The 12,967-nt window shown below is 41.8% G+C and overlaps 1 protein-coding gene across 1 annotated transcript in view; it reads right to left on the reverse strand.

Moving 5' to 3' along the window:
- IQCE (IQ motif containing E) overlaps positions 1 to 12,967 on the reverse strand; it is a 95,729-nt gene that overhangs the window by 49,769 nt on the left and 32,993 nt on the right. The window contains exons 9-13 of the mRNA XM_089682595.1: positions 9,574 to 9,624; positions 8,930 to 9,000; positions 7,253 to 7,325; positions 5,664 to 5,713; positions 1,125 to 1,288 (exon numbers count right to left, since the gene is read on the reverse strand). Coding sequence (XP_089538721.1) covers positions 1,125 to 1,288; positions 5,664 to 5,713; positions 7,253 to 7,325; positions 8,930 to 9,000; positions 9,574 to 9,624 — 409 coding nt within the window. The remainder of the gene's footprint in view (positions 1 to 1,124; positions 1,289 to 5,663; positions 5,714 to 7,252; positions 7,326 to 8,929; positions 9,001 to 9,573; positions 9,625 to 12,967) is intronic.

Genomic DNA, 12,967 nt, shown 5'->3' on the forward strand with positions numbered 1-12,967 from the left:
CTGGGTTTTTTTATTTTTTGATAAACAAACCAAAAACAACTGAAAAAGTGTGAAAAGAAAAGTTTTTTTTTCTTAGTTTCTGTTATAAAATTTTCTAAATGAGTAATTTTTCTCCTTCACTGATGTGCGCTAATAAGGCTGAAGTGATGGGCACGGATAGGCTGTACTGATGGGCACTGATAGGCGGCACTGATGAGGAGGCACTGGTAGGTGGCACTGATGGGCATTGACAGGCATCACTGGTGGGCACTGAAAGGCAGTACTCATATATGGCGCTGATAGGAGGCACTGACTGGCACTGATAGACGGCACTGGCTTGAACTGTTAGGTGGCACTGATGGGCACTGATAGGCAGCACTGACGTGCACTGATAGGTGGCACTAGTTGGCAACAGTCATAGGCGGCACTGATAGTTGGCACTGAAAGGCAGCTTAGATGGGCACTAATATGTTGCATTGATGTGCACTGGTAGGCACTGATGTGCACTGACAGGTGGCATTGATCGGCAATACTGATCATCAGGGCACTGATCATCAGTGCCCTGATGATCAGTGTACATGTCCCCTCTGAGGAATGCCGATTACTGACTCTCCTCTCCTCATGAGCTGTCAGCGTGACAGCTCGTGAGGAGAAAAATGGAGATAACTGGCATTTCCTTATTTACATGTGATCAGCTGTGATTGGACCCAGCTGATCACATGACAGAGCTGAAGTCATCGGCTCTTTCCGCTGATCGGTGATCCGCTGTGTTCCAGGGACACAGCGCACCACCGATCGCCATGCCGCATGCCCCTGAGGGAGAGCACGCATGGTTAGAGTGGGAGGATGTCATATGACGTCCTCCCAGAACAAGAGAACCACATTGCGCCCGTCATTTCCTTATATGGCGGTCAGTTTTCATGTGCGTTACAATGCGTTTTATACACATTGTAGATTCCTCCACAGAAAAAATCTGCACGTGATACCAGTGTTGTAGTGTGAACAGGGCACATAGAGAACAATTGATTTTGTTGTGCCCTTGCAGAACGTGTGTGGAAAAACTGACATCTCTGCACCATGGTGTGAACGAGCCCTAAAAAGTTATTATCTTCAGAACTATTCACCATCGACAATTCTGCACTCGCCTTTCGTTCTGGATGAGGTAGGCGATTGGGCCATGGCTCTGTCCAGGTCCGCCTTCAGACTCTTGTTCTCCTCCTGTAGTTCCTTCACTTGTTTGGAGAGTTTGAGTAGAGCCATATTCATAGCTTTCTGTCTCTTTTGGGAATCTCGACTCTCTGCAGGAGGTCTGTCAGAAATCAAAAAAGTCTGAGTCCTACTTAAATTCTATGGAACTAGACAGGAACTATAGAAGTAGAACGTTGTGTGACTTGCTACTGATCAGCAGATGCAGGACTTACCTGTTACTCTCCTCTGCCCCTGTAAACAGGTGACAGAGGTTATATACAGAGAGAGAAACAAGCTATAACACAAATATGGTGTTGGTTTGTCTACTTCTTATTAAAAGTGGATGTATATCAAGAGATCATACTCCCCCTTCCCATACTGACATTTCTGCTATCTTAAAGCAGAGCTCCACCCAAAAGGGGAAGTTCCGCTTTAAGCCTTTGTCCCCCGCTCCCCATTAAGGATTGGCACCTTTGGGAAGTGGGGGGGGAAGGTACCCGAATTTGACAGCTACCCGCTCCCACTTCCACTGCAATCGTCTAAGGCGATCATAAGCGGAAATTGTCCTCCCCCCCCCCCCCCCCCATTCTCCCCATAGTCTTCTGGGACACGTGACAGGTCCCAGAAGACTACGGGGCCATTCACAAAGCGCAGCGCTTCTCAGGCATGCGCAGTGGGCACCCCGCTGTGAAGCCGCAAGCTGCCACAGCTGGGTGCCCACACTGAAGATGCTGGCGCCAGGGAGAGAAGACGGCCGGTGAAACCAGCGGTGGTGAGAACACCACTGGACCGAGGGACAGGTAAGTGTCTGTATTTTAAAAGTCAGCAGCTACAGTTTTTGTAGCTGCTGACTTTCTTTTTTCAGGTGGAACTCCACTTTAAAGTGTTTCTAAAGGCAATTTTTTAAATTAAAATAATAAACCTTTTATACTTACCTGCTCTGTGCAATGGTTTGCACAGAGCGGTCCCAAACCTCTTCTGGGGTACCCCGCTGAAGATCTTAGCTGAGAGACATGTGGGTCACTCCCAAGCCATGCCGTGTGTGTGCAATGACAAACATAGCACTGCTTGGCCCCACCCCCTGCTTTCTGTTCACAGAATTTAACTGACATTGACTCCCGTTGCTCTCAGTTTAGCATAGTGAGAGCAGAGAGAGGGAGAGTAGACTGCAGCTGGGCACAGCACTGGATCAATAGAGGACTCGGGTTGTTGAGGGAGGTGGGCACAGCAAGTGCAAAACATACATGCGTCCCAAATGTAAACAATGCGGGACATCCAGTCGCTGACGTCTGGTTACGGAACTTCTTTGTGCTGGAACGCACGCCAGGACACGGCAGTGTTAGTTTCACAGTCACATGCAGCTACATCTAGCGATGTGTAGGCACTTTACTATGTGAGCATTTTATCTTTGTTTTTTTTAGCTTTTATTAAACGTATTCCACTATATGTCATTTCTATCTTTGGGTCCGGTATGTGTATTGTGGAAGCCTATGAGGAGCTTGGAGCATTCATCACAAGACAAGCATCTCTTCATCTAAATAGAGATACTGAAAAGCGCAGCTGACCTTCTTTTTAATTAAAGAGGTCATGTACATCTGGTGAGTTATTTATTCATTCCATACCACTAGGTGATTTATGGCCATATCGCTGTGAAAGAGAAGTGCACCTAACTACAGCGTGGAATCACAGTCTTATATGGATCCATTAAGATGATCTATGGACACTTTTATTTATGTTTATATGCACATTGATAGTGTTTATATATTGCACACTTTAATGGACTTATTATGATTACTTATGGACATCAATCGTATGTTTCTATGCACTTTGAGATTGTTATAATCTAACCACTTTGTTTGATGTAGATAGCAGTCCCTATGGAGGTTTTCTATATTTACATGGTGGTTTGTATCACTTTGGGGGTGGCAGCTTAGTTTTTTGATTTTTTTGTTATCTAGTTTGTTAGGCGCGGGGTTTTCACAATATTTGCATTAAAAAAACAAAACAAAAAAAGTGGCTGTGCAGAGCTCTGCCTGCCTGGCCATTTCACCATTCACAGTGTTCTGTGAATAGGAAGAGTACAAGTCCTGACAGCCTTTGCGGCTGTTGGCTTGTAGTTCTCAATGAACTACCACGGCGCTGTTTGAGCACCATGGTAGTTCATTTGATACTTCTTGTCACAGTGTATCAGTTTGCCCATATGAGGTGCGAGCACACAGGAATCTGACAGGTCTGCAGGAGCCCTGCATGGCACCAGTAATCTGCTGATCGCTGGTGCAATGCTTTCCAGGTTCCCAAAAACAAAAAATTGTAAATGCACATTATTTTTTACCTGCAGAAAAATGTGCATTTATTATTTTTTTGTTAAAAGGTGAACTTATCCTTTAAAAAGGTATAGTGTGTTCACAAAGGGGGTGAACAGGAAAATGTACTTAGGAAGCACACAGTGAATTGGGGGTAGGAGCCTAAAGACAATGGAACTGGAGATTTTGGAAGAAGAACCAGGAGGATCACCAACAAATGTGGTGTTGTATTATGCTGATTTCAAATGTTGAAAGCAGAAGCCGTGAGCAAGGACATCTGCTGACTTTACTTTTGGCTAGCTGTGGAAGAGATAGGATGGCTCTCACTTCATCCAAAAGGCCCATTGCTGACCAATTCAATTTAAACTAGAGCAGCCGGGAGTGTGTTTAAAAGAAAAAGAAAAAATGTCACTCACCTAGGTGCATAGGGCATCGATCCGCTGCATCTGTCTCCTGCTGCTTCTAAAATTGAGAACTGAACGCTCAAACACCACTGATAGCTCAATTCTCAGTCTTCAGTGAACAGAGAGCATTGCTCCTCCAGGGCTCACTGGAGCGCTGGGCAGTGCAGGAGACAGAAGCTCAGGCTCTCTGCAGCTCGCTGAGAGGCTGAGCCAGTTGCCAGTTGCCAGTCCAGGCATATGGGAGGATCCTGACTTTAAAGTCGGGATCTTTCCAGAGTCTGGACAATTTGAATGGCGTCAGCTGACAGTGGACTTTAGCCCACTGTTGGCTGAAAAACGGGTTGAATGAACTGCACTACACCCAAAAAACCTTTGGAAATACTTCCCCTTAAATAATTCCGTTCTACCAGCAACTGTTTATAAACAACACTGGTAGGCAATTGGTTAAGGCACAGTCACATGGGCATACTTAAGTGTATGCTTGTGTGGGGGGCCGTGTTTTGCCTGCGCAGGGAAGCACAGGTGTTCTGTGCATCCCATGCAGGCAGTCCCATTCATATTGGTTGGGACATGGTGGCTGTACGAGGGATGATATTAAAGCTACTACTCCCAACTGGACAGTCAAGGCCTTAGACTCAATAGTAGCCAGTTAGAATTAAACACCTACCTACTCATTATTTCAATTTTTCCTGCAGGTGTTGCTTTAGTGCACCAATCCTATATGAACCCTGTTGTTGCTAGTTCTGGTGATCTGAGAATCCTGGGAAGTTGGGAGATTTTTTCCACTATTTCTGAACTTCTCACTTAGTTTGGGTATATACAGTATAAATATATTTATATCACTTTGTTGATAAATGATGTGTTATGCATTTTCAGTGATTGGATTAGTAATTTGCAGTTAATGTGCACATTGTTAGTTTCATTTGGTCATTTATTTAGTGCCACTTTGTTTACTTCTCTGATCTAAGAAACCTGCTTGTGATGCGGGACAGGAATTCACAAACACACCCAATGCAGAAACTTGCATTACCTCCTATAAAGAAAATATATGCAGTTCTAACAGCCACCAATCAGAATCAATGTCTTGGCAGTACTGGATATTATTCTGGTCCATATGGAATATATACTGAAATATTTGGATTCCAATACTGTCTGACTGTATTTAAAAAGACATAATTTCTCAATGATGTTTGGGTGTCAAATTAGCCAAACCCAATTCTACTTCTGAAGGATGTTCAATGATCTGAAGACTGAATGTCATAGGTGCCCTGATTGTCAAACACATCAAATTATTATTGAGTAATGATTAACATTAAACTATGGGCAAACAGTTAAATACACAAACAAGCAACATTATATTCAATATATAGGAGATTTACCCATTTCCGTCACAAAGCAAAGTGCTGTCTAGCAAAGCAGAATACCTGATTTCCCCATGCTGTGGTTCAGTAACATTTACAGACCTTGCCCCTCCCTAAATCTGCAACTGGAGGATAAAGTAGGAGCAGGACACTGATGAGCTTATCTCTTTATCACTCTGCCCTCTCCTCCTATCAATATATTCCTTATACTGAAGCACAATTAACTGGTTTCTTGTACTGCTGCACCTCCCTCCCCAAGTCTAAGCTCTGCTGTACAAGGACTGCAAGAAGCTTATACCACGCCAAAATCATTGATGCATTACTGATTACTGAGCTACATTGATTTATCTTTTATATCTGCCTGGAGTTTAGCTTTAAAGTAAAGCAAGATACAGCTCAACATCTTTACTCAGAAATACTTGACTTACTTTTTTTCTTGCGTCTCAGCTTTAGCCAACAATATCTGTAGCCGCTGAATCTATAGAAAAGAACAAAATGTTCAACATGTACAAAATGAATGTATCTGTACCTCTAGCCAACATAGGATCTGCAGGTTCAAGGCAAGCCAGAAGTACTGGAAATAAACAAATCAAACAAATGTGCATCTTTGTTAAACACGTTTATGGAGTAAAGTAATATAATTACTATTCTGTAAATGTAGTCTTCCATCTTTAGTTTTAATTTTTAACAATGTGTTGTCCAACAGGTCAGGAAGGATCTTTGGGGATCCTAACTTTTTCATGAATAATTTTGAAGTACCTGTGTCTGTGTTGTAAATGGATTAAAGTACAAGCTCAATTTAGAAAAATGATGGATCACCCCTTTTTGTTACCATTCTAGGGCTTATCAGACTGACCTGCTCTCACTGCTGTTGGAGGTTCTGGCCTGTCACCAGGGATGATGGGAGTTGTGTATTGGATGGATTTCTTTTAAAGGGTTAGTTCACCATTACCAAAAAATGTCAATGCAGGTAAGGGGTGTCTGTATATAAAAACACACTGTGCAGCTTTGACCAAAGTTGGGTAATGTCGTTGCTTAATGTGTAGACCATTTATGTCAGACCCCCTGGCAAAACACAATTGTACAACAGTGTGAGTACAGCGGTCTGTCAGTTCTTTTTTTTCGTTCAGCCCAGCGGGCTGAAAGGAAAGGAAAGAAACTGATAGTGTGTACGGGGCATTATTCAAGACTGGCTATCTCAGATAAATTCGATCTACACTATGGAAGAATTAATTCATATAAGCCTAGATAACATGGTCCACTTCCTCCAGGCCTGGACCAGATGGCATTGTTTCAAATATACTTCCTTATACCAACATATAATATTCTTCCACTTTAAACATTCAGTATGTGTGCGATATGATAATATTCTTTCACTTTAAATGTTCATTATGAATGCGATACAACAGAATATCCAAACACACTCCCCTCAAAGTTTTTTTTAAATATCAAGGTCCAGAATGTATTTAAATTTGAATAGGACAATGAGCATTGTCTGTATGTACTGTATATAGTGTAAAGGCAACCAGTGTGGAGTGCTGCAGTGCAGGTTTGTCTTTGCCTTGAGATGTCATTATAAATGAATAATAGTGCAGGAAAAAGGTGCATGTCTGGTTTTTGTTTCATTGTTCTGCATGCAAGATCATGGTACAATGGAAAAGCCACATGTGAAGGGCCTCAAAACTTTACCGAATGAAAGGCTTCCCTGCTAACTACTGTGATACCCCACTGTCAACTAAATCAGGCACAAAGCCACATTCAAACAGGCTAAATGGCAGAAAGTATAAAACAACACTCCAAAAATCTATGATGATGATGTTGATAACAATGCCAAATATTTGAAACTGTGTACAACAGTTAGAGAATGGTCACAGTATCAGACAATGGAATACATTTTTCAGATAGCTATTGTATATGTATGACTGTGGTGGGACATTGGGTTATAAGCTGTTTAAGGGTAGTAAATGAGGTGAATGGGTCACTTTTCTCTATAGAACACTGTACATTCAGAACCTACCTCTTCATAGTAGGTCTCCATGGCTATTCTCATCTCTTCCACGCTAGTTGTTTTAAGATCTGTCTGCAATTTGCTGCACAAGAAAAAAAGAACACATAATCAGACATAAGCTGAAATTCACATAAATGTACACACAGGTACAAGACCGCTCCATCTGTCGTTTTAAAGCTGGCATGATCTTTATTGCCTACTTGAGGGGTCACTGGGAAAGCTGACAATCATTGCAGTAGTTGGTGCTACTACAGTGGCAGTTGCTATCATTAAGAAAAGTCCTTTCACTGATTACACTGCATGCAACAAAGCCTGAGAAGGGTGGTGGTGGTGGTAGTGTGGGGGGGGGGGGGTCTGATTAGTCACAGGATTCTCTTTCCCATGCACAATTCATGTGACAGGCAAAAAAAAGAAAAAAAAAACTCCTCCTGCCGGAGAGGGCAGGTGGGGGTGTGTCTCATTAGATCATCTTTAGTGCAGCTGAACCCACAGACCTGAAGCTGCTAACCCCCACTGAATCAGAAGTTCAGCATCAGGAAGAGGACAGGGCAGCCATGCAGTAAAGATTTCTGCAGGATCCAGCAGCATGCACATCATGGAACATACTTCATTACAGGAAAGTAATGTAACTAAAGCTATAGAGAAAAAATGTTTTTAACTAAACTTCAGCTTTCAAAGAAAATGCCCCAATGATGCATATAAAATAGAAGACAAAACATATCTGGGAAGTCTCAGAAAAAAACTCTGCTATGACTCTTTTGCCACATAATATTTCTGAACACATTAAAGATCACTGGTAGTACCCAAAACTTGGTCTCTTTAATATGTTTGATGAATCCAGTATGCTTGCCAAGGCTGTGACCCCTGTCAGTAGACCACTTTACATAGCACATAAGTTAATTACACTACAATGGTTGTTCCCTAAATCCTCACAGTAGCAGAGTGGAAAAAACAAAGTCAATGTTGTAATTGCCCAGGAAAAAAACTCATATTTCAGCACAGAAACTGCTTCTGTAAAATTCAAACAAATATGGAATCCCTGGCCTTGCCCTATTTCATCTTATTGCAAATAGCTTATTCTCTTTACGATTCAGAGAATTGTGTCAACGTCCGAAGTCCCACTGTTTAAAAAAACAAAACCTCAGGTTGAAAGGCTCTAATTTTCATAATGTAATGACGACACAGATGCAGGTCGAATTGTACAGTTCTTCTTTTTTTTCCGTTTTATTGTATGTATTCATGCTCATACAGTGTGTAATTGTTTTACAGAAAAACTGCACATACCAGTTATCAATACAAGAAATTTTTGTGGCTGCAAAACCGCTGTCTGACAGTAACTGCTGGGACAAAATTGTTATCTGTATGTTTACAAGATATGCACAAATTTTTATTTCTCAATTGTATTGATGTCACTGTATGGCTGGTTTTTGTGTGTTCTTTTTTTTTATCATGCACAGGTTGTGCATTTGTATGAAAAAAAAAATGTTGAAGAATCTAATCAAAAAGATGTGATTTAAGAAAAAAAAATATATCACTATTAGTGGAGAACCTGTAAAATTGAATACAAGCAGCTTTCATCTGAATCTTATCAGTTACCTTGCTTCTTGACAGGTTCCCTTCAATAAATGAATCCATTATTGAGTACTTGGAATATCTGAAGCAACTAAAAGAAATCTTTTCAAATACCTGAGAGCATTATCTTTCTCCTTGCACTGCTTCTCCAGCTTCAGAATCTTCTGTTTGAGGTTATTTATAAGCTGTAATGGGAAACATAAACCATAAAGACTTCATACACATGTTATGAATGTCTTGCCAGTACTCGTGTTAGACAAGAGGGCCAAGTTTCATTTTCTCATATGCAAGTGCCTCTTCTACATCATTAATAAATACATTTAATTTAATTTAAAAAAAAAATACTACTAAACTCCTTCGTGTGAACTAAAGCCATGACAAAAGATCACATGACCTCTGGTTTCCAGGAGCACTGTGGATATTTCAAATCATTAGAGAATATAGACAATCTATGCTTTTTCAGACAGAGCCTGTCTGGCAGATTTGCAGTGAGATAAGTGGATCAGCAACACACGATCACAGTGCATCACTGCTAAAAGCATGACCTGTAATGTGTAAATAGGTCTACTCTGTCATACACAGATAATTATAAACTAGTCATCATAAAACACTGTTTTAATATATTAAAAGTATATTGATAAAATTATTTTTATTTTCTTTCATGTTCATTTAAAAGGATTCTACGTCCCTATAAAGCGTAAGTTCACCTTTGCAGTCCTTTAAAGAATTTCTGTACTGATCACCAAAATTCCACTCACCAAACTGTTGTCATTTCTTTTATCCACCAGACTCCGTGTAAATTCCGAGCTCTGCAGGAATAAGAAGAAGAGACAATTTAGAGTCTATAAGGTAAGCGAGAGGCTCAGGATTGGTAGGGCCTGATACAACACACCTGGGCTTGGGCTGTAAATTGCCACAGCTGGCTCAGGCTTTGGTGCACTGCTAAGCTGAAAAGTCCACCCCATGAAGCAATATAAAACATAAGAACTAGAGATGAGCGAATCGAACATGACAAAGTGGAATTCGTTCCGAAGATTTGGAAAAATTCGATTCGCGACGAATCCGAAGATTAGCAAACTTCGGATGCACGAATCGAATTTTCCCAAAAATGGCGGCGACATGTGTGGCGACAGGAGAAAATGGACAGAGAAGATGGGGCGGGGATCTCTGGGAAGGCGCGCAGACAAGGCGCGCTGACCCATAATGCATTCATGAGTCATGAATCATGACATGTGATCGCATTAGCCAATCAGCAGCCAGCCAGCACTGTGTAATGGTGGAGCTATAAATCGCGGCCATCTTAGAATTCTCCATTAGCCTCCGGTCATTCAAGAGAGACAGACCTGTGTGTATTAAGGGACAGAGTTAGGGCCACAGAGACTTTAGGGCCACAGAATTGTTACTCAGGGACACAGAATCGTTACTCGGGGACACAGAATCGTTACTCGGGGACACAGAATCGTTACTCGGGGACACAGAATCGTTACTCGGGGACACAGAATCGTTACTCAGGGACACAGAATCGTTACTTAGGGCCACAGCTATCAAAGAATCGAAAATTTAAAGTGACATACACCCTTTTTTTTTTTGGTGGCTATCGTGCACAGTTGGTGCTGCAGTTTGCCGATTGTGCAAAATAAACTGACTTTCTGCTTCACAACCACTATTGTACGTTCAAAGAGTTAAATCCATTTACACGCCGGGTGGCGGTAATATTTTTTGGGTGATTAGTGCATTCCAGTGACAGAAACGTACAGTTTCCAGCCAACGGCAAGCTGCAATTGACCGATTGTGTACAATAAACTGACTTTCTGCTTCACAACCACTATTGTACGTTCAAAGAGTTAGATCCATTTACACGCCGGGTGGCGGTAATATTTTTTGGGTGATTAGTGCATTCCAGTGACATAAACGTACAGTTTCCAGCCAACGGCAAGCTGCAATTGACCGATTGTGCAAAATAAACTGACTTTCTGCTTCACAACCACTATTGTACGTTCAAAGAGTTAAATCCATTTACACGCCGGCTGGCGGTAATATTTTTTGGGTGATTAGTGCATTCCAGTGACACAAACGTACAGTTTCCAGCCAACGGCAAGCTGCAATTGACCGATTGTGTACAATAAACTGACTTTCTGCTTCACAACCACTATTGTACGTTCAAAGAGTTAAATCCATTTACACGCCGGGTGGCGGTAATATTTTTTGGGTGATTAGTGCATTCCAGTGACATAAACGTACAGTTTCCAGCCAACGGCAAGCTGCAATTGACCGACTGTGCAAAATAAACTGACTTTCTGCTTCACAACCACTATTGTACGTTCAAAGAGTTAAATCCATTTACACGCCGGCTGGCGGTAATATTTTTTGGGTGATTAGTGCATTCCAGTGACAGAAACGTACAGTTTCCAGCCAACGGCAAGCTGCAATTGACCGATTGTGTACAATAAACTGACTTTCTGCTTCACAACCACTATTGTACGTTCAAAGAGTTAGATCCATTTACACGCCGGGTGGCGGTAATATTTTTTGGGTGATTAGTGCATTCCAGTGACATAAACGTACAGTTTCCAGCCAACGGCAAGCTGCAATTGACCGATTGTGTACAATAAACTGACTTTCTGCTTCACAACCACTATTGTACGTTCAAAGAGTTAGATCCATTTACACGCCGGTCGGCGGTAATATTTTTTGGGTGATTAGTGCATTCCAGTGACATAAACGTACAGTTTCCAGCCAATGGCAAGCTGCAATTGACCGATTGTGCAAAATAAACTGACTTTCTGCTTCACAACCACTATTGTACGTTCAAAGAGTTAAATCCATTTACACGCCGGCTGGCGGTAATATTTTTTGGGTGATTAGTGCATTCCAGTGACAGAAACGTACAGTTTCCAGCCAACGGCAAGCTGCAATTGACCGATTGTGTACAATAAACTGACTTTCTGCTTCACAACCACTATTGTACGTTCAAAGAGTTAGATCCATTTACACGCCGGGTGGCGGTAATATTTTTTGGGTGATTAGTGCATTCCAGTGACATAAACGTACAGTTTCCAGCCAACGGCAAGCTGCAATTGACCGATTGTGCAAAATAAACTGACTTTCTGCTTCACAACCACTATTGTACGTTCAAAGAGTTAAATCCATTTACACGCCGGCTGGCGGTAATATTTTTTGGGTGATTAGTGCATTCCAGTGACACAAACGTACAGTTTCCAGCCAACGGCAAGCTGCAATTGACCGATTGTGTACAATAAACTGACTTTCTGCTTCACAACCACTATTGTACGTTCAAAGAGTCAGATCCATTTACACGCCGGGTGGCGGTAATATTTTTTGGGTGATTAGTGCATTTCAGTGACATAAACGTACAGTTTCCAGCCAACGGCAAGCTGCAATTGACCGATTGTATACAATAAACTGACTTTCTGCTTCACAACCACTATTGTACGTTCAAAGAGTTAGATCCATTTACACGCCGGGTGGCGGTAATATTTTTTGGGTGATTAGTGCATTCCAGTGACATAAACGTACAGTTTCCAGCCAACGGCAAGCTGCAATTGACCGATTGTGCAAAATAAACTGACTTTCTGCTTCACAACCACTATTGTACGTTCAAAGAGTTAGATCCATTTACACGCCGGGTGGCGGTAATATTTTTTGGGTGATTAGTGCATTCCAGTGACATAAACGTACAGTTTCCAGCCAACGGCAAGCTGCAATTGACCGATTGTATACAATAAACTGACTTTCTGCTTCACAACCACTATTGTACGTTCAAAGAGTGAGATCCATTTACACGCCGGCTGGCGGTAATATTTTTTGGGTGATTAGTGCATTCCAGTGACAGAAACGTACAGTTTCCAGCCAACGGCAAGCTGCAATTGACCGATTGTGTTCAATAAACTGACTTTCTGCTTCACAACCACTATTGTACGTTCAAAGAGTTAGATCCATTTACACGCCGGGTGGCGGTAATATTTTTTGGGTGATTAGTGCATTCCAGTGACATAAACGTACAGTTTCCAGCCAACGGCAAGCTGCAATTGACCGATTGTGCAAAATAAACTGACTTTCTGCTTCACAACCACTATTGTACGTTCAAAGAGTTAAATCCATTTACACGCCGGGTGGCGGTAATATTTTTTG

The sequence above is a fragment of the Staurois parvus genome, unplaced genomic scaffold (genome assembly GCF_062004578.1).
Source record: "Staurois parvus isolate SC_StPar_1 unplaced genomic scaffold, SC_StPar_1.0 ptg000018l, whole genome shotgun sequence".
In the NCBI taxonomy this organism is placed as follows: domain Eukaryota; kingdom Metazoa; phylum Chordata; class Amphibia; order Anura; family Ranidae; genus Staurois; species Staurois parvus.